We start from the raw sequence: 24,320 nt of genomic DNA, 5'->3' as shown, positions 1-24,320 counted from the left end.
GTAAAGAAAGAAAAAGGTTGTAAGCAAATTTGATTTCACCAGATTAGTGCCATTCCAATTATAATCTCTCTTTCGCTCCCCCCAAGAGCGATTTGGACAAGATAAACAAAGATGACACATTTCATTTGGCTTGTGGAGTGCACATTAGGATATGATCTTTTAACATCAGTGTGTTTTGAGACTCACGCACACTAATTTAAATACAGCAATTGGGGAGCCGACGTGTACTGTACAGTGCCGTGAAAAAGTATTTGCCCGCTTCCCGGTTTCTGTGATCCTTGCATATTTATCACACACGTTTTTAGTTCATCAAACCAATGTTAATCTCACAGAGACAACCCAAGGCAATATGAAATGCAGTTTCTAAATGATGATTTCATTTACCAAGGGGGGAAAAAAATTAAAACCCATCTGGCTCTATGTGAAAAAGTAATTGACCCCCCTTGTTAAATCATAAAGGAACCATGTCCAATAACATTTTTGGGAAAGCTGAGTTTCACAGACTATTAAGGTTTTGAAGTGGCCAAGTCAGAAGTCCGGGTTTGAATCCAACTGAGATTGGACCAACTCAATGGCAGTTATGGAGTTTGTGGAAGCAATAGCCACTAATATAGACAACACTGTGTACATACATCTACTGATGCCTAGTCTGGACACATCATCAGTGATGTTCCTGGATTCACTGGACGTTTCGGGTCTTTCAACTATCAGACGCCCTCCTCCAGGTGACCCAGCCGGGGTTGATCAAGTCCCGGCTTGTGTCCAGACAGCTAGCTAGCTACCATGACTCCATGGATCTCCTCTTTTGAGCCACAGCCATCTTGAGGCTCTTTCTGCCGCTTCAGTGGTATTGCGGATGGCTCTCCTTTTCCTCTCTCCATCGATGCCTAAACTACAGTAGGCTCTGGCCAAGGAACGGGCTGCAAATCCTCTGCAACCAACCTCCACAGGGAAACACCTTGCTCTCCAACCAGCCAGCTGGCAGTCGCTGACCAGTCCTGCGTACTTGGAGAGCTTCCTCTCAAAGGCTTCTTCCAAGCGATCTTCCCACGGCACTGTCAGCTCCAGCAGCACTGCTTGTTTGGTGGACTCCGATACGAGGACAATGTCAGGTCGTAGGGTGGTAACTGCAATATGGCTGGGGAACTTCAGCTTTTTTTCAAGATCCACCAACAACTGCCAGTCTCTTGCAGATGTCAGGATGCCTGCAGATGATGTTCTGCTGGCCGCGGTCGGCTTGTCCCCAGCTCTGACAAAGGCAATGGTTTTATTGGAGGGGCGGAACTGTTTAGCCCATGCCAGCCCTGCGGTAATGGCTTCCGCGATAGTCAGGGGTGCCAGAGAGGGGGGGGGGGGGGGATGAGCACCCCAGTCGGACGGACACAACGGCTACAGACCCAGGCAACGGACAATCGACTTTGAGTAAAACGTGTACATGCGGCAAAGCCTGCAAGAACATCCATGGCTTGAAGATCCACCGAGCGTGGATGAAGTGCCCGTTGGGAGCAGAAACAACACAACGCACAGGTGTTACACCTGGTGAGACGCAGGAGGTGCCAGGCCCGGAGTCACCCCACAGTGCCCAGAACCTCCACGTGTTGCAAACTAATCCCTCGAGCATCAAGTCTGAAACGAGGCGGATCAAATGGCCTGCAGCTAGCATGACCTCTCTCTGGAAGCAATTCGACGACGATGTCGACCAAATTCTGGAGGCTATGGCGAAGGGACACGCCGATGGGAAGCTACAAGCTATGACAGCAGTCATTGTCAGCTTCGCAGCAGAAAGGTTTGGCGAGGAGGAGAAGAAAAGCCCGGGAACAACGTACGCAAAGAATCAAAGAGCGGTAAGGATCCACAACATCAGACAGGAGATGAAAACGCTGAAGTCCCAGTACAAGGCGGCAGGACAAGAGGAACGCACTGGCCTGGCCCAGCTAATGTGCATCCTACGGAAAAAGATTAGAGTTCTCCGCCGTGCAGAGTGGCACCCACCGGAGGCGGCGACGCGAGAGGGCACGAAGCGTGCTGCTTTCATCGCTAACCCCTTCAAGTTCACGAAGGATTTGCTGGGGCAGAAGCGGAGTGGCAATCTGGTCTCCTCGCAGGAAATCATAAACCAACATCTGAAGCAGACGTACAGCGACCCCGCAAGAGAGCAGGAGCTGGGAGAATGCAACATCCTCATAGACCCCCCTGAACCTGAAGAGCAGTTCGACATGTCGGAGCTGCAGCTAAAGGAAGTCAGGGAGGTTGTCCGCAGAGCAAGGGTGAGCTCTGCTCCAGAACCGAGTGGCACTTCATACAAAGTGTACAAGAACTGTCCCAAACTCCTGCTGCGTCTGTGGACAATCCTGCGAGTCTTCTGGAGAAGGGGAAGGATCCCTGAACAATGGAGAATGGCTGAAGGGGTATGGATCCCGAAGGAGGAAAACTCCACTCAGCTAGACCAGTTCCGCATCATCTCCCTGCTGTGTGTTGAGGCAAAGGTTTTCTTCAGTGCTGTTTCCAAGCGGCTGTGTACCTACCTGGCAAAGAACTCCTACATCGATACATCTGTCCAGAAAGGTGGCATCTCAGGAATTTCAGGATGTTTGGAACATACCGGTGTGGTCACACAGCTTATTCGGGAGGCCAGAGAGAACAAAGGTAACCTATCAGTGCTGTGGCTTGACCTGGCAAATGCATTCGGCTCCATTCCACACAAGCTCGTCCAGCTCACTCTGACAAAGCATCATGTACCCAGCAGATGCAGAGATCTCATCGCTGATTATTACAGCAATTTCAGGATGAGGATCTCTTCAGGAGCAATGACATCCAGTTGGCACAAGGTGGAGATCGGCATCATCACAGGGTGTACTATCTCTGTGACACTGTTCTCGCTAGCCATGAACATGCTCACAAAATCTGCTGAGCCAGAGTGCAGAGGGCCCCGCACGAACTCCGGACAACGGCAACCACCCATCAGGGCATTCATGGATGACCTCACAGTCACGACAGAATCAGTCCCAGGCTGCCGGTGGATTTTGAAGGGTCCTGAAAAGCTGGTGCCGTGGGCCCGGATGCGTTTCAAACCCGCCAAATCAAGATCTATGGTGCTAAGGAAAGGGAAGGTGGAAAACAAGTTCCGGTTCACCATCTCAGGCACAGCCATTCCATCAATCTCAGAGAAGCCGGTCAAGAGCCTAGGGAAGGTTTTCGACTGCTCTCTGAGAGACACAAAATCTTTCCAGTCGACATGCACGGAGTTGGATGGCTGGCTGAAATCAGTGGACAAGTCAGGCCTACCGGGGAAGTTTAAAGCCTGGGTATACCAGCACGGCATTCTTCCCAGGATCCTGTGGCCCCTCCTGGTCTACTCCGTCCCCATCTCGACAGTTGAGACCTTAGAGAGGAAGGTCAGCAGCCACCTCCGGAGATGGCTAGGACTTCCAAAGAGCCTGAGCAGCATCGCTCTCTACGGAAACAGCAACAAACTGCAACTGCCCTTCAAATCCTTGGAGGAGGAATTTAAGGTCACCAGAGCCAGAGAAGTGGTTCAATACAGGGACTCAAGAGATCCGAAGGTGGCTAAGGCTGGGATCCAAGTGAGGACTGGCAGAAAATGGAGGGCAGAGGAAGCGGTTGAAGAGGCAGATGCAAGGCTCCGGCACAGGTGCTTGACTGGAGTGGTCACACGAGGTCGAGCTGGGCTAGGATCCTTTCCATCTCCCCAGCTGAACACCAAGGGGAAGGAGGGGCGACGTCTTGTCCAGGACGAGATGAGAGCAGCAGTGGAGGACACAAGAACCTGCAAGGCTGTGGGAATGAAACAACAGGGTGCTTGGACAAGATGGGAGAACGCAGTTGAGAGGAAAGTGACCTGGGCAGAGCTTTGGAAAGCAGAGCCTCAACGCATTAAATTCCTCATCCAGGCAGTTTATGATGTGCTCCCAAGCCCGTCAAATCTGCACACATGGGGCATAGCAGAGACACCGGCATGCCCACTGTGCTCCAAGCGAGGAACCCTGGAACACATCCTCAGTGGCTGCATAAGGGCACTTGGAGATGGACGGTACAGGTGGAGGCATGATCAAGTCCTTAAGACTATCGCGGAAGCCATTACCGCAGGGCTGGCATGGGCTAAACAGTTCCGCCCCTCCAATAAAACCATCGCCTTTGTCAGAGCTGGGGACAAGCCGACCGCGGCCAGCAGAACATCATCTGCAGGCATCCTGACATCTGCAAGAGACTGGCAGTTGTTGGTGGATCTTGAAAAAAAGCTGAAGTTCCCCAGCCATATTGCAGTTACCACCCTACGACCTGACATTGTCCTCGTATCGGAGTCCACCAAACAAGCAGTGCTGCTGGAGCTGACAGTGCCGTGGGAAGATCGCTTGGAAGAAGCCTTTGAGAGGAAGCTCTCCAAGTACGCAGGACTGGTCAGCGACTGCCAGCTGGCTGGTTGGAGAGCAAGGTGTTTCCCTGTGGAGGTTGGTTGCAGAGGATTTGCAGCCCGTTCCTTGGCCAGAGCCTACTGTAGTTTAGGCATCGATGGAGAGAGGAAAAGGAGAGCCATCCGCAATACCACTGAAGCGGCAGAAAGAGCCTCAAGATGGCTGTGGCTCAAAAGAGGAGATCCATGGAGTCATGGTAGCTAGCTAGCTGTCTGGACACAAGCCGGGACTTGATCAACCCCGGCTGGGTCACCTGGAGGAGGGCGTCTGATAGTTGAAAGACCCGAAACGTCCAGTGAATCCAGGAACATCACTGATGATGTGTCCAGACTAGGCATCAGTAGATGTATGTACACAGTGTGGTGTGAGCTTAAATGGGCAGTTTATGCTGGAAAGTCCTCCAATATAGCGGAGTTGAACCAATTCTGCAAAGAGTGGGCCAAAATTCCTCCATAGCAATTTGAACGAACCATCGCCCACTGTTGCACAAGTTTGATTTTCTTTTATCGCTGCTACGGGTGAGACAACCCATTAGTAGGTTCAGGCAGCAATTATTTTTTCACATTGGAACACGTAGGTTTGGATTTTTTTTTCAGTACCCACATAGATTAAATTGGCATTTAGAAACTGCATTTTGCATTTCCTTGGGTTGTCTCTGTGCAATATTAAAAGTGGTTTGATGAACTGAAACCTTTGTGTGTGATAAATATGCAAAGAACACAGAAGTCGGGTGACTAAGACTTTTTCACAAATCTGTAAGTGCCTTCTGAATAAAAACATGCCAATGACTTTTTAAGTAGCGGAAATGACGACTAAGGACACGATAATACAAGGCGAAACCAATTTTGTTGTAACCAAACCCTGTGCTCCATCATCAAGACAAGGGGTGGGCGATAGGAGCAATTACCACTTGTCTTTTTAAAATGTTATGATCACAGTAATTTGTCAACATCCTACAAAAAACTGCTGTCAATAACTAATTGCTTCCCCGAACATTTATGGATACTGTCGACACCGCGTATAGGAACAACTGAAATGCAACAATAACAAACATGAATCCACTGAGTATTTTTATGTACCTTTACTCGCAGGGTCAACACCATAACATGGGTAACAACAACAACATTTTTATATGGTCATTATGGTTATGCTTAATCACGCAACAGACACCACAGAACAAATATAAAGTGCATGAACAATATGAGCAACACAAAAACTGGGGTATTTTGTAGTTATAACTATAAATGTGACGCTAGAGTAGCTACAGTATGTTAACCATATAAATGCCCCTTCAGAACAAGTATCAAGTGCATGAAAATAAAAAGTCACCATATTTTTATTGTTTCATAAAATAATTGCTGCAGTTCCCTGGGATTAACATAAAAATCCATCTCAAAATTGGAAAGTTGCTCCTCAAGTGAAGTGCACATGCATGGGCATTCTTTTCTCCAACTGTAGTCATGCTCATTCCCAAGTGGTTTAACAGTTTTTGTATCAGTAGTATCAGATTAAAAAAAAAATATATATATATATATATATTAGAGCTGTCAGTTTAGCGCGTTTTATTGGCATTAATTTAAATGAATTTTAACGGGATCAATTTTTTTTCTCGCGAGATTAACGCGGCACACGTCACAAGCGGATGTTACTTGTTTGGAACTATTTTGTGTGGAAGGTTACAGTGTTCTGCGTCCATATAAATAGAGCGGGTGGAGCTTCTCTGTGTTTGTCTGACAGTGGTAGCGACCTAGCGAAAATAAAACGTCTCCAGTGTTGTCATTCGAAATGAGGTCTACACAAAAACTGTAGAGGGACTTCAGCACAAGAAGGACCAACACAATCAACATAGCCTGACTGTGTTAGGGGGAGTGACCCCCCCCTCCCCCTTTCAGAATGGTTTGCCCCAGCAGCACGGGAGAAGTGCATGCGCTTTTTTGTACGGCGGGCAGTTTTGAATACAGCGGCACGTAATGAACACTGGTGTCCGGTGTCTCATTATTCTTCAACAAACATACAGAAACAGACTGCTGTGTTCACAGTAAACTTGAGAAAAACAAAGTGTGTAACCATGGTTTAAATCTACTATAGGCTGAGTACTAGTTTACCTTAGATGTGCACGTTATAATGTTATATTGCTCTGTTTTGATTTTATAAAAAAAGCTGTTAAAGCAGCTGTTGTGTGACAAAATATTGTTTCACTGTTGTTGATGGACAGTAATATTGTGTGAGAGATTATGTGTGAATAACTGCTCCAAGTGAAAAATGTTCATGTAAAATGCGCGGTGAAGTAGGTACGTTTTGGAAAGGGACAGACGGAAGGACAGACCGCGTGCGGGACGACGCGCAATATATATATATATATATATATTATATATATAATTTTTCAGTTGGTAAGGCATCGGTTTGGCGTATGGGAGACGGTGGTTCGAATCCTGCTTGGGGCAAAAAAAAAAAAAGACCACATAACACCATCCAGTGTGGGTCCTTGGGCAAGATCCTTCACGCTAATGCCTACCTCATACAATGATGAGAGACAAGAAAATGACTGACATGCCGGCTCAGATGTCGCCCGGCCAAACAAGGTCTGCGTCAGGTACTGGGGAACCAGAGCACCTTGAAAAATGGGCTACTGGAACAAAGCGGAGATGGGCGATATACGATAACATGGCTCTGTTGGAATACTACTACTCAAGCAACCCTAGTCAGAGGGGTTACATGCAGAGAATGTGGGCTGAATGGTTACTTCGTAACCCACAGTCACGGTTGACCACGAAACAACTACTGGAACTCAGTGTTCCAACATGCACAAACAGCAACGACTGTCACAACTTGAGATTGATGAGGTACAATGCAGGTTCCATGGTGAAGGGCCTCAGGCTTCCAGATCAGAGATTGGGAGGCAAGCCACAATGAATGCAGATAATGAGATTGGGAGGCCAGCCCCAATGAATGAAATGCTGAGCGAGGTAGCAACTGACCTGAAAGCCAAGATCATGGCGAGAATGAAAGCTGGGCAACCTAGAAACCGATTACAACGGCTAGGTGAAGTACCACCTGAAAGTCTCATGGAAAGTGTGAATGCAGCACTGAGGGCGATCCCTACCGTAAAGAACATGGAAACCAATGAGCTGATATACGCTTTAGCATCACTGATCCTAGAGATGCTTGGCTATCAGAGCAACCATGGAAGCCATGAGATATGTTACCCACCATGGAAAAGACGGTTGGAGACCAAGATCAAGGCGGCTCGGAAAGATGTTAGTCAATTGACGGAGGCCCAGAGAGGTGTGATGAAAAGGCTGATACCCGAGAGGTACATCCAGATGACCATACCTGAAGCACTCGAAACTGCCAAACAAAGGCTCCAAGCCCTGTCCAGCCGCCTAACGCGGTACACGAAAGAGACTGAGGCCAGACGAATAAACAGGCTGTTCGCAACACAACCTGCGAAAGTATACGCTCAGTGGCAGGGTCCTAACAACAGAGCTGACACACCAAGACTGGAAACTGAAAGGTAATGGAAAGGCATAAGGGAGAAGGAGGTAGCACATAACAGCAGTGCACAATGGCAGGTGACCCTGAGAGAGGAGCACAGCATCCTCCCTGAACAGAACCCAGTTACCATAACAGTGGCAGACACACCGGAAAGAGTCTCAGATATGAAGAACAGCACCAGGCCCGGACATGGTCCACACCTACTGGCGAAAGAAAGTCACAGCGCTCCATGAGCGCCAAGCAGCACAAATGAACCAGCTGCTGAGGGATGGGACTCACCCAGGATGGCTAACCGAAGGGCGAACTATCCTGATCATGAAGGATCCCTCAAAGGGTGCAGTCCCATCCAACTATCGGCCAATAACCTGTCTCTCCACAACATGGAAGCTCATGTCAGGCATCATTGAAGCTAAGATAAGTGGACAACGTGGATCAATACATGAGCAAAGCACAGAAGGGCATTGGTAGACATACCAGAGGAGCCAAACATCAGCTCCTGGTTGACGGAACAGTCGCACAAGACCCCGCACAGTCCCGACATACCAACCTGTACACAGCCTGGATTGATTCCAAGAAAGCCTATGACTCGATGCCACACACATGGATCACTGAATGCTTGGAGTTGTAAAAGGTGAAGAGGACCTCAACAGCCTTCGTTGCGAACTCGATGAGAATCTGGAAAACCACACTTGAAGGCAATGGCAAGCCACTTACCCAAGTGTCCATCAAATGTGGCATATACCAAGGTGATGCACTCTCCCCACTGCTGTTCTGCATAGGACTGAACCCCCTAAGCCAAATAATCACCAAGACAGGCTATGGATACCTCCTCAGAAATGGAGCTACGATCAGTCACCTCCTCAACATGGATGACAAAGCTGTACGCTAAGAGTGAAAGGGACATAGACTCCCTGATCCACACAACCAGGATCTACAGCAGCGACATCGGGATGTCATTCGGGCTTGAGAAATGTAGTCGGATGGTGACTAAGAGAGGAAAGGTAGTCCGCACTGAAGGGGTCTCACTCCCTGAAGGAACAATAGCAGACATTGAGGACAGGTACAAGTACCTCTGTATACCACAAGCCAATGGCATCCTCGAACTGGCAACGAGGAAAGCGGCTACGGCCAAATATCTCCAGCGAGTGAGGAGAGTCCTGAGAAGACGGCTCAATGGTAAGAATAAGACCCGGGCAATAAACAGCTATGCCCTGCCAGTGATCAGATACCCTACAGGAATAATAAGGTGGCCAAAGAAAGAGATTCAGACCACGGACGTTAAGACCCGAAAGCTCCTAACCATGCATGGAGGGTTCCATCCCAAATCCAGCACCTTCAGACTGTACACAAGCCAAAAGGAAGGAGGCCGGGGACTGTGGTGAGTCTGAGAGCCACTGTCCAGGATGAAACATCCAAGCTCCATGAATACATCAAGGAGATGGCTCCAACGAATGACGTACTCAGAGGATGTCTCAGACAATAGGGAACAGAAGATGAGGTGCTGGAAGAGGGGCCATCATGGGAGGACAAGCCCCTACACAGGAGTTACCACCGGACAATAACTGAAGTGGCCGATCTCAAGAAGTCCTATCAGTGGCTAGAGAGGGCTGGCCTGAAGGACAGCACAGAGGCACTCATCCTGGCTGCTCAGGAGCAGGCCCTGAGCACCAGAGCCATTGAGGCCCAGATATACCACACCAGACAAGACCCAAGGTGTAGGTTGTTCAAAGAGGCACCTGAGACGATCCATCATATAACTGCAGGGTGTAAGATGCTGGCAGGGAAAGCCTACATGGAACTCCGTAACCAGGTGGCTGGCATAGTCTACCGAAACATCTGTGCGGAGAATGGACTGGAAACCCCTAGGTCAAAATGGGAAACACCTCCGAAGGTGGTGGAGAATGACAGCGCGAAGATCCTGTGGGACTGCCAGATCCAGACTGACAAGATGGTAATGGCGAACCAACCAGATATCGTGATCATAGATAAAGGGCAGAGGAAAGCCGTTGTAGTGGATGTAGCGGTCCCAAGTGATGGAAACATCAGAAAGAAGGAACACGAGAAACTCGAGAAATACCAAGGGCTCCGAGGGGAGCTGGAGAGAGCCTGGAAGGTAAAGGTGACAGTCGTGCCTGTGGTGGTCGGAGCACTCGGGGCAGTGACCCCCAAACTAGATGAGTGGTTGCAACAGATCCTGGGAACAACATCGGACATCTCAGTCCAGAAATATGCAGTGCTGGGAACAGCAAGGATACTGTGCAGAACCCTCAAGCTTCCTGGCCTCTGATAGAGGACCCGAGCTGAATGAGGGACGGACACCACTCGTTTTTTTTTTTTGAACAAATGTTTTATATTGCCAGGCTTGTCCCATTCAGATGTGCAGTCTCTTTGCGAGAAGAGACATGGACTAAAATGAAATAGAAGACAAGGCACTTCATTTGCATTGTGGAACATACATAAGGTTTCTGTCCTTTAACATCACTGTGTTTTTGAGGACTAAATACACTAATTTAAGTACAGCAGGGGTGTCAAACTCATTTTTGTCACGGGCCACATTATAGGTACCGGTTCCCTTGAGGGCCGTTATGACTGAAACCATAAAGTAGTAAAGAATAATGTTTTATTCAACTATAGTTTAAGTTGCTGTAATGAGGGTTTTGGTCATTCTCTTAACTCTCATATATTCCATATGAGAATTTGAAGTATGTTCTCCTGCGTGGGTTTTCTCCGGGTGCTCCGGTTTCCTTCCACATTCCAAAAACATGCGTGGCAGGCTGATTGAACACTCTAAATTGTCCCTAGGTGTGAGTGTGAGCGTGGATGGTTGTTCGTCTCTGTGTGCCTTGTGATTGGCTGGCAACCGATTCAGGGTGTCCCCCGCATACTGCCCGGAGACAGCTGGGATAGGCTCCACCACCCCCCGCGACCCTAGTGAGAATCAAGCGGTTCGAAAGATGAATGAATTAATGAATTTGAAGTTTTGGTTCAGATTTGAGCAAGCCTCATTGTCAGGGTTTTTTTTTTCCCCCAGATGAAGTTAAACAAATGACTCGACACACAGGGAAGCTTGTCTTTCTTCGGCAGAAGTGAATCTCTGAGAGCGAATAACGGGGAGTTGCTCCGTGATCGCACTTAGCGTCCCTTGTCCTTCTGTCAGACTTTTGTTAACATATGCAAAATACAAGAAAAAAACCCCACTGCCCCCAAGATTTGCATACCACGCCCATGGTCCGGCCCCTCGGTAGTGATCTGATAGGCTAACACCTCGCAGTCTGGTCTACCCGAATACACAAGTCACAGACTTTACTGATGACAAATGTCCGCCTGGGCGCGACAGCTGTTCCCAAACTGTCTTTTGATATTCAACAACACTTTGTTCCCAATTTGTTTATTCCCACTTTGTGATTGAGCCTAGCTTTCTTCAATCTGTTCTCCGCCATTGCCAGAGATGAAAGTTCTCCGGATTTTCCCGAAATACCGGGTTTTTCACATTTTTATGGAAATCTCTCAGAAGAATTGAGGAAAATGTGCCCAAAAATTAGTCTGGATATTAGTTGAAAACATTGAACGAAGACGTGTTTGTGTTCGTTGTTTTGCTTTCACGAGCATAGCCATGTTGAGACACTAACACTAGTAACAGTTAAGAGATTTTCGTCTCTTTATAAACACACTTGCTAAACCCCAGTAGAACGAATAAACGACACCGTGGACAAGACAGTTGTCATAAAAAATGCATTTGTACAAAAAGCGAAACACACAGATTGGCAGAAAAACGTGTCCATCCGACTTCGATTGTCATCTCGGTGACGTCGTTGCGTTGGCGTTGATTGGTTGAAATAAAAAGACGAGCTTGTGTGCACGTTCATGCTGAAGCACGCACAGCAGAGAGCAGTGGACTATACTGCTGAGGCTCGCTTAGCTTTAGTGGCGTCGCCACAACAATAATACCCTCGCCTCGCATTCTCATGGCCTCGCCATATCTCGGAGATTTCTAAATTTCGGTGAGAACGTAAGCCACAAAGGGTACACGTGTGCACACATAAGGAAGATTAATCATTAAATGTCAAATATTTGAATAGCGGTGTGTGTGTGTGTGTGTGTTCTTGTACTCATTACATTGTGAGGACCGGCGTGAGTTTTTAACCAACGGAGTGAGGACATTTTGACGAAGTGAGGACATTTTGGCCGGTCCTCACTTTGACACCCTCTAAATCAACTCCAAAGTGTCCAAAACGGGTACCCTGTGCTTTTCCCCAAAGGTCCCCAGAATGGGTCCATGTTGAGAATTTTTCGCCGGGAATTCACACCCTTTTTGCTCTCTACTGCAGCTTCTGTCGAAATTCAGTACTGCACCAACTTCACACTTTTTGCTCTCTACTGCAGCTCGTGTCAAAATTTGGTACTGCAACAATTTCACACTTTTTGCTCTCTACTTCAACTAGTGTCGAAATTTGGTACTGGACCAAAATTATAAATGACAAATCCCCTTGCTGCTCTTTGAAGAGCCACCTTGAGAAATAGTTATTTAAGATAAGATATCCTTTATTCGTCCCACACTGGGGAAATTTATAGCCTCCAGCAGCAAGAATGTATGTAGAAAGAAGAAAGAAAAAAACAACAAACATCTTTCAATTAAATGCAATATGAACACAAAATGGATAAATCGCAGCACTATTTACAATTTTCCTTCACATAATTTAATTATTATTATTATTATGATTGTTATTTTTTATTCATCAGCCTGACAGCAGTCGGTAGGAACGAGCGTCGGTATCTCTCCTTCTTGCAGCGCGGGTGTAACAGTCTCTGGCTGAAGGAGCTACCAAGTGCTGTCAGGGCGGGCTGGAGGGGGTGGGAGGGACTGGCCATCATAGCTTTTTTTGTTTGTTTTTCAAAGACCTTTACAAGTTATGTGAATTCAATTTTTTTGTGAGGAATGTATTTTATTGAATGTGTTTGTTCTGAGTTTGTGTTGGACTCCTATTATTTCCATGTGATTTGGTTAAATGTATCCGATTAAAATTGGAAATGCAATTAATAATAACAGTACCCAAATTAAGTAAAGCCTCAGTCCTACCCAAAATCCACCATCATTTTTGCAAAACTTTAATTGTATTCAATAGAGCGCAATGAAGGGACATAGCATTTTTTTCTTGTCTACATTACATTTTACATTGTCTAGATCCAAAAGTACTGTACTTAAACAAGTAGAAAAATGTATTACATTACAAAAGAGAGGTTCGAGGCTCGTTAAAGCCACTTTTCATCAGTTGTTTTTGTTGAGGCACAAATAAACGTTGCATTTAGCATAATTTTAAACTGTCTGACCATTACAATTGGACAAAGAAAATAGCACTTTAAAACGATCTGACATTTGTATCTCTTCAATGTGTACACATACAGTGAACAACTGTGACATCAGCTCAATGAAATGTAGAGTGAAACTGAAATGAACAGATTTAAACACTAACCTCGTGTACATAAATACAACACAAATCATCTGGTACTAAACAAAGACATAAATGCAGCTCGAAGTGTGACAAACAACGATAAACAAGGCGTTTTCGCGATTCTTTCGCATGCTAATTAGCTCGCTAGCACCGACCTAGCATCGTCGCTATGTTGTTAGCATTCATTTAGCATCATCGCTATGTCGTTAGCAGTACTCTGAGCTAGCGAGTTTTAATGACAACAATTGAAGAAAAACGATCTCCGAAACACATTTCTAAATAATTCTAAGCACAAGCAGACTTACAGCCATTGCTTTCGAAGGTGAAACGAAAGGAATATAACTCAGGAGGACCAGTTGCAACGACCACAATCGGGCTTTCTGGAACGATTAGTCTGCTACCAACACGGCGTCTGCTACCCACAATGCACCGCGATAACTAAATGAATATTCTAAACACGATTTCTATTAATGAAATGGCCCGAAACCTTTACTGTGGGCAGAACACTTACATACAGGAGTTTATGAATAAAATGTGTGTGAGAATTGAAAGCCGTTGAGAGACGGCATCGTGTTTGCACATGGTGACCAACTCCTGCTGAGTGCATCAAGCCGAATTAATCAAAAAAATAACTTATCATGGGGATTGACAATAGGATGGCACATATTTTTATTTTATTGGATGGATTCTGGAGTTGGTGTGAATTCACAAATACTGCGAGAATTCAGCTTGCAGGCATGGTTTTCCTTAGAAGAGGCTGTGAATCAGTCGCCAAATGTCCGCATGACCAATGTTCCCTCTAAATTGTGCTCGTGAGCAATTTTGCGTAGCTCTCGTGCTCCCAGCCGCACACGGTGATGCTGGCGCGCACAACGCGCAGCTGCAGGCAACATTGAAGGGGTGTTCACACGGCACACATTTGCTCCGGCCCTGCACCGATGTATTTTGTTGCGATATATTTTGCACCGCAGCAAAATGTGTGGAGCGTTCACACGAACAAAGCCGCAGAGCATGTCAGCACCGGCACAGCGTCGTGCAGCCCCACTTGCGTTCACACGGCAGTTTCTGCAGCGGAGCAAAACGACAGAAAACAAATGAGCTGTCGTATTGTTGTTTTTTTTAAACGTATACACAACTCAAGGACTACTGGACAGGCACGTCCTTCTCCTTCTCGGTCTCCGTGCCTTCTGCTCGAGAGTGACCGCCCCCGAAAAACGCAAATCAACGATGACTTCAATGACACTCAGAAAAGCAAACACGTAATGCGCCAAACAGAAAATCAGAGAGGAAATCACAAAATAAATTATATGGGGGTGTGGGGTTTTGAGCACACAACAAAGGAACAAACTACACAAACAACTCCGAGACAGTCCAGTCTCCTACAAAAGGAAAGATGTTACCAGCTAAGTCTTGTGTCGTTATTAAACAAACACATGCAGTCCGACAGAGCGTGAAAGCAACGCATTCTCGCCGCACGTAAACTCTTCACAAGCATTTGCTCTGGAGCAAATTTAACCCAGTTGCGTTCACACATGCAAATTTACATCGGTGCTGCTGCGCAAACGAGCTTTTGCTCCGGAGCAAATTTTTAAACCACCTCCCTGTGGTGGATCAAATTTGGTCCGGTGTAAGCTGTTTTCCGGGGCTACGCCGGAGCTAATTTGCACGTGTGAATGCTCTACTGTGGCAGCCCCGGTGTAGCACCGGACCAAATTTTGCCGTGTGAACACCCCTTGAGACCGCTTAATTCACGAAAACCATATGTGGACATAGTTTACGAGCCCCTTAAATGAGCCTCTTCGTTTGTTTAAACCTCTTTCACACTTTTCGGTGGACAGGAGACTAGAAATGTTTGTGTTTAACTAAATGACATGCTTTCCATGATTAATGAGTAGGCAGTGTGGGACCATATTGCTACAGGTTGTATTGAGACTTGATTATTCTTGAAAAGACCCATGCTAAAATAAAAGTAACGAATGAGGGCTGGTATATATGTTACAACTCTCTATTCAGTGGTTTGATTTTTGCTTGTTTTGTAACATATCTGCTTCATGTAACTTGTGATCTCAGGTTTTAGACAGGTGTAACGCTTGTTTGATTTTGCTCACCGTGGTCCAAGTAATACTCAGGCAGTTTGTGTGAATGCTATTACAAATGGAAAATTAGAAGAAATATTGCTCATGACCTTGCTGCATGTCCACACGAATGACTCAAACTTAAATACTGTGGAATATTGCATGTTTCAAGTATGCCGACTCTAATCAGAATTTGAAAATGCTAGCTTAAAGCTCTTCTCATGGTCTCACCACCCGTGGGAGGGGTCAAAGGGGTCGGGTGCAATGCGAGCTGGGCGGCAGCCAAAGGCGGGGACCCTGGCGGTCCGATCCTTGCCTGCAGAAGCTAGCTCTTGGGACATGGAATGTCACCTCTCTGGCAGGGAAGGAGCCCAAACTGGTGTGTGAGGCAGAGAAGTTCCGACTGGATATAGTCGGACTTGCCTCCACACACAGCCTAGGTTCTGGACAGCTGAGCAACGCTGTCTTGGGTGGTGATCGAGGGGAGGTCAAGTTTGAGATAGTGAGTGATTGGAAAGAAAAGCCACCAGCTGTTATAGGTCTCAAAGGTCGCAAAGAGCCCTCATTTTGTGACTACTCTTGTTATAATGTATTTTGTTCATATACCTGTACTGTATACTGCCGTTTTTGTGTTATTTGTGTTGTTGGGGCATATATTTTTGCATTTGACTGCATGTGTTCTTACACATGTATTTTGTTAACATACTTGCATGTTCATAAAGGACGTGTACCATAGTCATGTCCCACATAAGGAAATTCTGTTATCAAGACTGATTGAGCAACGCAACCATGATTTCTACTAAAGAATACTTACTGTTGTTACTTACTGGATGCAAATCGTAATGATCCAGTTGAAATGTCCAAATCAGAATGAAACAAATTGGATATGCTGGGGACACTTCTGCAATACAGTACCTAACTCATTTTTTCTTGCAAAGCGTTGTGGCTGGCTTCTGAAGTTCTGCTAATTGAAATGTAAACAAACTCATGTCTGGGGGGAGGGGTGCTGCAAAAACTTCGTTTTGGAGCAGGTAACAGCCGCTCTTCTTCATGGCCAATGACTAAGTCAATTATCAAAATTGCCACAGCCTTTTTGAACTTTGAGGTCTGCTGTGAAGGCGAGCATGATAAATTTTGAGCAACATCTACATACAGTATTTGAGTAACTAGGCTCACCAATGTCACATACTCCGCGCACACACAGTATATTTAAACTGACTTACAATTTTACAATTGTTTTTAAAGCAACATAATTCCAAACTCTAATATGGAATTTAGATGAAACAATTATTTACTTATTGAATGCAAGTCATATTTTCCAGTTTCAATGTCCAAAGCTGAATGAAATAAATTGGATATGCTGGGAACACTTCTGCAATACAGTACCTAACTCATTTTTTTCTTGCAAAGCGTTGTGGCTGGCTTCTGCGCAGCTCTGCTAATTGAAATGTAAACAAACTCATGTCTGGGGGGAGGGGTGCTGCAAAAACTTCGTTTTGGAGCAGGCTCCTCTTCATGGCCAATGACTATGTCAATTATCAAAATTGCCACAGCCTTTTTGAACTTTGAGGTCTGCTGTGAAGGCGAGCATGATAAATTTTGAGCAACATCTACATACAGTATTTGAGTAACGAGGATCACCAATGTCACATACTCCTAAAATAATTACAGCAAATAAAATTATATATATGTTCACAAACACAACCGCACACACAGTATATTTAAACTGACTTAAAAATTTGTGATTTATTGTTTTTAAAGCAACATAATTCCAAACTCTAATATGGAATTTAGATGAAACAATTAATCGAATTTAATCGTTTCTTGGTTTCTTGGAATTGGAATTCTTTACTTATTGAATGCAAGTCATATTTTCCAGTTTCAATGTCCAAAGCAGAATAAAATGAATTGGATTTTCTGGGGCCCTCCGTGAGTCGTCACCTTACCGTGGTGAGGGGTTTGTGTGTCCCAATGATCCTAGAAGCTAAGTTGTCTGGGGCTTTATGCCCCTGGCAGGGTCACCCATGGCAAACAGGTTCTAGGTGAGGGGCCAGACAAAGCACGGCTCAAAGACCCCAATGATGAATACAATAAATGGATCTAGGTTTCCCTTGCCCGGACGCGGGTCACCGGGGCCCCCCTCTGGAGCCAAGCCTGGAGGTGGGGCTCGTTGGCAGGCGCCTGGTGGCCGGGCCTACACCCATGGGGCCCGGCCGGGCACAGCCCGAAGAGGCAATGTGGGTCCCCCTTCCCATGGGCTCACCACCCATGAGAGGGGCCAAAGGGGTCGGGTGCAATGTGAGCTGGGCGGCAGCCAAAGGCGGGGACCCTGGCGGTCCGATCCTCGGCTGCAGAAGCTAGCTCTTGGGACATGGAATGTCACCTCTCTGGCAGGGAAGGAGCCCGAGCTGGTGTGTGAGGCAGAGAATTTCCGACTGGATATAGTCGGACTTGCCTCCACACACAGCCTGGGTTCTGGTACCAGTTCTCTCGAGAGGGGTTGGACTCTTTCACTCTGGAGTTGCTCACGGTGAGAGGCGCAGAGCAGGTGTGGGCATGCTCGTTGCCCCCCGGCTCAGTGCCTGTAAATTGGGGTTCACACCGGTGGACGAGAGGGTTGCATCCCTTCGCCTGCGGGTGGGGGGACGGGTCCTGACTGTTGTTTGTGCATATGCACCAAACAGCAGCTCAGCATACCCACCCTTTTTGGAGTCCTTGGAGGGTGTGCTGGAGAGTACTCCTCCTGGGGACTCCCTTGTTCTGCTGGGGGACTTCAATGCTCACGTGGGCAATGACAGTGAGACCTGGAGGGGCGTGATTGGGAGGAACGGCCCCCCCGATCAGAACTCGAGTGGTGTTTTGTTATTGGACTTCTGTGCTCGTCACGGACTGTCCATAACAAACACCTTGTTCAAACATAAGGGTGTCCACATGTGCACTTGGCACCAGGACACCCTAGGCCGTAGTTCCATGATCGACCTTGTGGTCGTGTCATCGGATTTGCGGCCGCATGTTCTGGACACTCGGGTGAAGAGAGGGGCGGAGCTGTCAACTGATCACCACCTGGTGGTGAGGAGGCTCCGATGGTGGGGGAAGATGCCAGTCCGTCCTGGCAGACCCAAACGTATTGTGAGGGTCTGTTGGGAGCGTCTGGCAGAATCCCCTGTCAGAAGGAGTTTCAACCCCCACCTCCGACAGAGCTTTTCCCATGTTCCGGGGGAGACGGGGGACATTGAGTCCGAGTGGACCATGTTCCGTGCCTCTATTGTTGAGGCGGCCAATCTGAGTTGTGGCCGTAAGGTGGTTGGTGCCTGTCGTGGCGGCAACCCTCGTACTCGCTGGTGGACACCAGCAGTAAGGGATGCCGTCAAGCTGAAGAAGGAGTCCTATCGAGCCTTTATGGCCTGTGGGACCCCAGAGGCAGCTGACGGGTATCGACTGGCCAAGCGGAACGCAGCTTTGGTGGTCGCCGAGGCAAAAACCAGAGCATGGGAAGAGTTCGGTGAGGCCATGGAAGCCGACTTCCGGACGGCTTCGAGGAAATTCTGGTCCACCATCCGACGTCTCAGGAGGGGGAAGCAGTGCACCACTAACACTGTGTACAGTGGGGATGGGGCGCTGCTGACTTCGACTCGGGACGTTGTGAACCGGTGGGCAGAGTACTTCGAAGACCTCCTCAACTCCACCAACACGCCTTCCTTGGAGGAAGCAGAGCCTGGGGACTCTGAGGTGGGCTCTCCTATCTCTGTGGCTGAAGTCACCGATGTGGTTAAAAAGCTCCTCGGTGGCAAGGCCCCAGGGGTGGATGAGATCCGCCCGGAGTTCCTCAAGGCTCTGGATGTTGTGGGGCTGTCCTGGTTGACACGCCTCTGCAACATCGCGTGGTCAACAGGGAGAGTGCCTCTGGATTGGCAGACCGGGGAGTTCTGTGGGGTGTGCTTCGTGGGTATGGAGTACCGAACCCCCTGTCTCGGAGTTGTTTGTTCCTTTGTTGTTTGTTCACAACCCCCCACCCCCATAGAATTTATTTTGTGATTTCCTCTCTTGATTTTCAGTTTGGTGCATTAGTGTTTGCTTTTCTCAGTGTCATTGAAGTCATCGTTCATTTACGTTTTCTTGGGTGGTCACTCTCGAGCAGAAGGCATGGAAACCGGGAAGGAGAAGGACGTGCCGGTCTAGTAGTCGCTTGAGTTGTGTATATACAGTACGTTTTAAAAAGAACCAACACGACAGCTCGTTTGTTTTCTGTCGTTTTGCTCCGCTGCAGAAACTGCCGTGTGAAGCGGCTTTGTACATGTGAACGCTCCACACAATTTGCTGCGGTGCAAAATATATCGCAACAAAATATATCGTTGCAGCGCCGGAGCAAATGTGTTGCCGTGTGAACGGCCCTTTAGTCAATCAGTTCCTACAACAGCAAATCGCAACCGGCCCCTTGCTAGGTTCTGATAACCTTCAATCTTGGCTCCAGCCTCCCTGTATGGAGTTTGCATGTTCTCCCCGGGCCTGTGTGGGTTTTCTCCAGGTACTCTGGTTTCCTCCCACATTCCAAAAACATGCATGAAAGAATAATAGAACACTCTAAATTGTCCCTAGGTGTGAGTGTCAGTATGGATGGTTGTTCATCCATGCATGTCCTTTTAGAACAGCTTTTCACATGGCTACACTGTAAAAATGAACTTTTGGTTTGAAAAAAAAAGATGTCTACATTAGAGATTGTGCAGGACAACTGCGTCTTTGTCAGTGGCTAAGTACCCACTCGTTGATGAGTACTTAAGAATGCAATGGACAGTAATTAGGGTGTGACACATATTTGGTTTCTGGGGGGGGGGGGACAAAGTGGAGACTCGCTTCGTTGACGCAAAGTTTCACATCAAGGTGAGGGGCCTGAAATTAGCGTCTTGTAGCCCGTGAGTGTGAGACGCCTGTATTAAATTAAGAAACATTTCACATCTTTTTGGAAAGGCAGGTTGGAAATATAGGTTGTTATTTCAGTATTATTGGATGACTACATTGATAAACTACAACTTGAGCCCTTCTGACAGTTTCGTGGTATATTGGTTTCAATGGCAGCACTGTTAAATGCTGGATGCGGAAGGGAGCCGGTCACCTTGTTGAAGTGAAGTTGTAGTCTTGGAAGTAGGAAAAATGGACAAACATAAATATGGAACAGCTTTGACAATATCCCAAACTGTAATAACCAAGCAGAGCATTGCATACACAGTGTAGGTGTTTTATTTGTTTTAATTTCTTTGATTGATAAATTAATAACTAAAGTGTTTTGAAATGTTGTTACAATACTTTATGTAGTTTAGGGATTTGTGTGAATTTCTGATTATGTTATATGAAACGTTAAAGTGAGAAGACCATGAAAGGGTTAACCATGTTTAAGTAGAGTTTTCGCTCCGAAGTTGCTGCTCTGCCCATCCCCCCGCTCTCCCCCCTCGCATCAATTAAGAGCGGTTGGCTTCAAAGGCTGGAGGAGCGTTGTCTTCACACGATACTTTTCGGCGCACTCAAGCCATTTATATTTCTATACCGGGACAACCAACACCATTTGGCTTTTTGACAACATGGAGAAAACACGGAGAAGACTGTTGTTACAATACTTTATGTTGTTTAAGAATTTGTGTGAATTTCTGATTATGTTATATGAAACGTTAAAGTGAGAAGACCATGAAAGGGTTAATCATGTTTAAGTAGAGTTTTCGCTCCGAAGTTGCTGCTCTGCCCATCCCCCCACTCTGCCCATCCCCCCACTCTCCCCCTCGCATCAATTAAGAAGCGGTTGGCTTCAAAGGCTGGAGGAGCGTTGTCTTCGCGCGATACTTTTCGGCGCACTCCAGCCATTTATATTTCTATACCGGGACAACCATCACCATTTGGCTTTTTAACGACATGGAGAAAACACGGAGAAGACTCGCCCCTAACCGGGAGCACCACCGTCAGAATGAGAATGCTCAGGTAAGTAATCATCCTTTCTTTGTCGAGAGACGGGTACCCGCGAATACGAGTGTCGTCGTAACAATCTGCGTACTGAGCACCGAAGGACTTGTTACTCGCGGCGTACTGTAAACTCTAGGCCGTCAATTGGTTTTAATTTAAAGCTGCTTTATGTAGTTTTTTTTCTACACGAAGAAACGATGGCAAACTACGAACACAGCAATTTAGGAACAACGCACATGGCTTGCGCTCAGGCGGTTACGGCAAGGCCGCGTCGCGTTGAATTTATGTGGTTTATATTTCGGCAAAAATGAGACAGAAATTGTTAGTTTCTGTACTCATACCGAATTGAAATAAGTAGACAAATGAACCAGTGCTCTGGCTCGCTGTATTATATTAAACTAGACATGTTTAGTCTAGCCAGAAACCATTTTTTCTCGAGAAAAATGTATTTTTTAAATTAAATACCGAATGAATGAGGCGGATTGCAGGCCAACGCGAGCTGCTTTACTGTGTTTTTAAATGCCAGTTGCTTAATTTCACAGAGCATCCGAAGCGTGTATCCAACATGAGTTTTATCATCACAGGTTCAAATACTACTCTGTACCATTTTATTTATTACTATCGTCCATCCATCCATCATCTACCGCTTATCCGGGGCCGGGTCGCGGGGGCAACAGCTTTAGCAGGGAAGCCCAGACTTCCCTCTCCCTAGCTACTTCTTCCAGCTCTCCCCGGGGGATTCCGAGGCGTTCCCAAGCCAGCTGGGTGACGTAGTCTCTCCAGCGTGTCCTGGGTCTTCCTCGGGGTCTCCTCCCGGTGGGACATGACCGGAACACCTCACCGGGGAGGCGCTCAGGAGGCATCCGAATCAGATGCCCAAGCCACCTCATCTGGCTCCTCTCGATGTGGAGGAGAAGCGGCTCGACTCTGAGCCCCTCCCGGATGACCGAGCTTCTCACCTTATCTCTAAGGGAGAGCCCGGACACCCTGCGGAGAAAACTCATTTCGGCCGCTTGTATCCGGGATCTCGTTCTTTCGGTCACGACCCATAGCTCGTGGCCATAGATGAGGGTTGGGACGTAGATCGACCGGTAAATTGAGAGCTTCGCCCTTTGGCTCAGCTCCTTCTTTACCACGACAGACCGATACAACGTCCGCATCACAGCAGACGCTGCACCGATCCGCCTGTCGATCTCTCGCTCCCTCCTGCCCTCACTCGTGAACAAGACCCCAAGATACTTAAACTCCTCCACTTGGGGTAATATCTCCTCCCCGACCCGGAGGGGGCAATCCACCCTTTTCCGACTGAGGACCATGGTTTCAGATTTGGAGGTGCTGATTTTCATCCCAACCGCTTCACACTCGGCTGCGAAACGCTCCAGTGAGAGTTGTAGAGCCCCGTTTGAAGGAGCCAACAGCACCACATCATCTGCAAAAAGCAGGGATGTAATACTGAGGCCCCCAAAACAGACTCCCTCAACGCTTCGGCTGCGCCTAGAAATTCTGTCCATAAAGGTTATGAACAGAATCGGCGACAAAGGGCAGCCTTGGCGGAGTCCTACCCCCACTGGAAACGGTTCCGACTTACTGCCGGCAATGCGAACCAAACTCTGACATCGGTGGTATAGTGACCGAACAGCCCGTATCAGGGGGTTCGGTACGCCATACCCACGAAGCACCCCCCACAGAACTCCCCGAGGGACACGGTCAAACGCCTTCTCCAAGTCCACAAAACACATGTAGACTGGTTGGGCGAATTCCCACATACCCTCAAGGACCCTGCTAAGGGTGTAGAGCTGGTCCACTGTTCCACGGCCGGGACGAAAACCACATTGCTCCTCCTCAATCTGAGGCTCGACTTCCTGACGGACCCTCCTCTCCAGCACCCCTGAATAGACCTTACCAGGGAGGCTGAGGAGTGTGATCCCTCTGTAGTTGGAACACACCCTCCGGTCCCCCTTTTTAAAAAGAGGGACTACCACCCCGGTCTGCCAATCCAGAGGCACTCTCCCTGTTGACCACGCGATGTTGTAGAGGCGTGTCAACCAGGACAGCCCCACAACATCCAGAGCCTTGAGGAACTCCGGGCGGATCTCATCCACCCCTGGGGCCTTGCCACCGAGGAGCTTTTTAACCACATCGGTGACTTCAACCACAGAGATACTATCGTATTTTGAGTTAATTTACATAATCATATTCATTTTACTCTTTTTTTCTGCCTGTCAACTAAAATGTCCATCGATTTTTGCCCAGTTTTTAATTTAATAAATTATATTATTTGTCTCTTTTCCATGAGACTAGAAAATGCATGCTGATTAACTCATACTTTGTTTTATTAATGGAGGTTTTAGTTCCATCTGGTCTACTTTCCATCCTGTGAAAATGTGTGACGACAAAACATTGTCGTATTTTCATGAATGCAAGTTGGAAGACAAGTGTTGAAAACATTGGCAAAGACAGATAAACTTTGTACAGAATTGCCGAGATCTAGCATAAAACTCTTTTTCACCATCTCAGTTGTCTACAAAATTAACAATTTTCCCTGTTTTTCCCTCTTCTGCCCTGATGTGTAGGCTCAAATGCGTAAAGCCCAACCATCAGGGCAACATACACCTCTTCTCAAAGAGAGGCCTGGTGCTGAGACTCATTCCGGAGCCTTCTCCACAAGGTCAACACCATCATCATCATCAGAGGAGTCTGTGTCATCCGCCCAAAGTGGAGATGACCACAAACCAGCATTCAGTGAAGGGAGGGGGTCCCGGTCGTCCAACAGCAGTGGATCAGAAAAGGACCACATTGATTTGCATGAAGCTAAGGCCCTCAAGGCAAAATGTAAATCAAAACAAAAAGGTATGAAATCGAAAGGAACAGAGAAGTTAAATGATGGCCAAAAAAGGAACTACCACCAATCTTCGTGGATG

The 24,320-nt window shown here is 47.2% G+C and overlaps 2 protein-coding genes across 3 annotated transcripts in view; both read left to right on the top strand.

Annotated features, from left to right (window-relative positions):
* The window catches only part of hcfc1b (host cell factor C1b), a 56,509-nt gene that overhangs the window by 12,740 nt on the left and 19,449 nt on the right, over nucleotides 1-24,320 (top strand). The window lies entirely within an intron of this gene.
* The window catches only part of LOC127596344 (uncharacterized), a 79,266-nt gene continuing 54,952 nt past the window's right edge, over nucleotides 7-24,320 (top strand). Inside the window, exon 1 of the mRNA XM_052058707.1 lies at nucleotides 7-8,988. Within this exon, the coding sequence (XP_051914667.1) occupies nucleotides 1,488-4,637 (3,150 nt within the window). The 5' untranslated portion in view covers nucleotides 7-1,487 and the 3' untranslated portion in view covers nucleotides 4,638-8,988. The remainder of the gene's footprint in view (nucleotides 8,989-24,320) is intronic.

This window comes from Hippocampus zosterae, chromosome 2 (assembly GCF_025434085.1).
Source record: "Hippocampus zosterae strain Florida chromosome 2, ASM2543408v3, whole genome shotgun sequence".
In the NCBI taxonomy this organism is placed as follows: domain Eukaryota; kingdom Metazoa; phylum Chordata; class Actinopteri; order Syngnathiformes; family Syngnathidae; genus Hippocampus; species Hippocampus zosterae.
The sequence above is the reverse complement of the archived record's forward strand: the minus strand, read 5'-3'. Positions and strand labels throughout refer to the sequence as shown.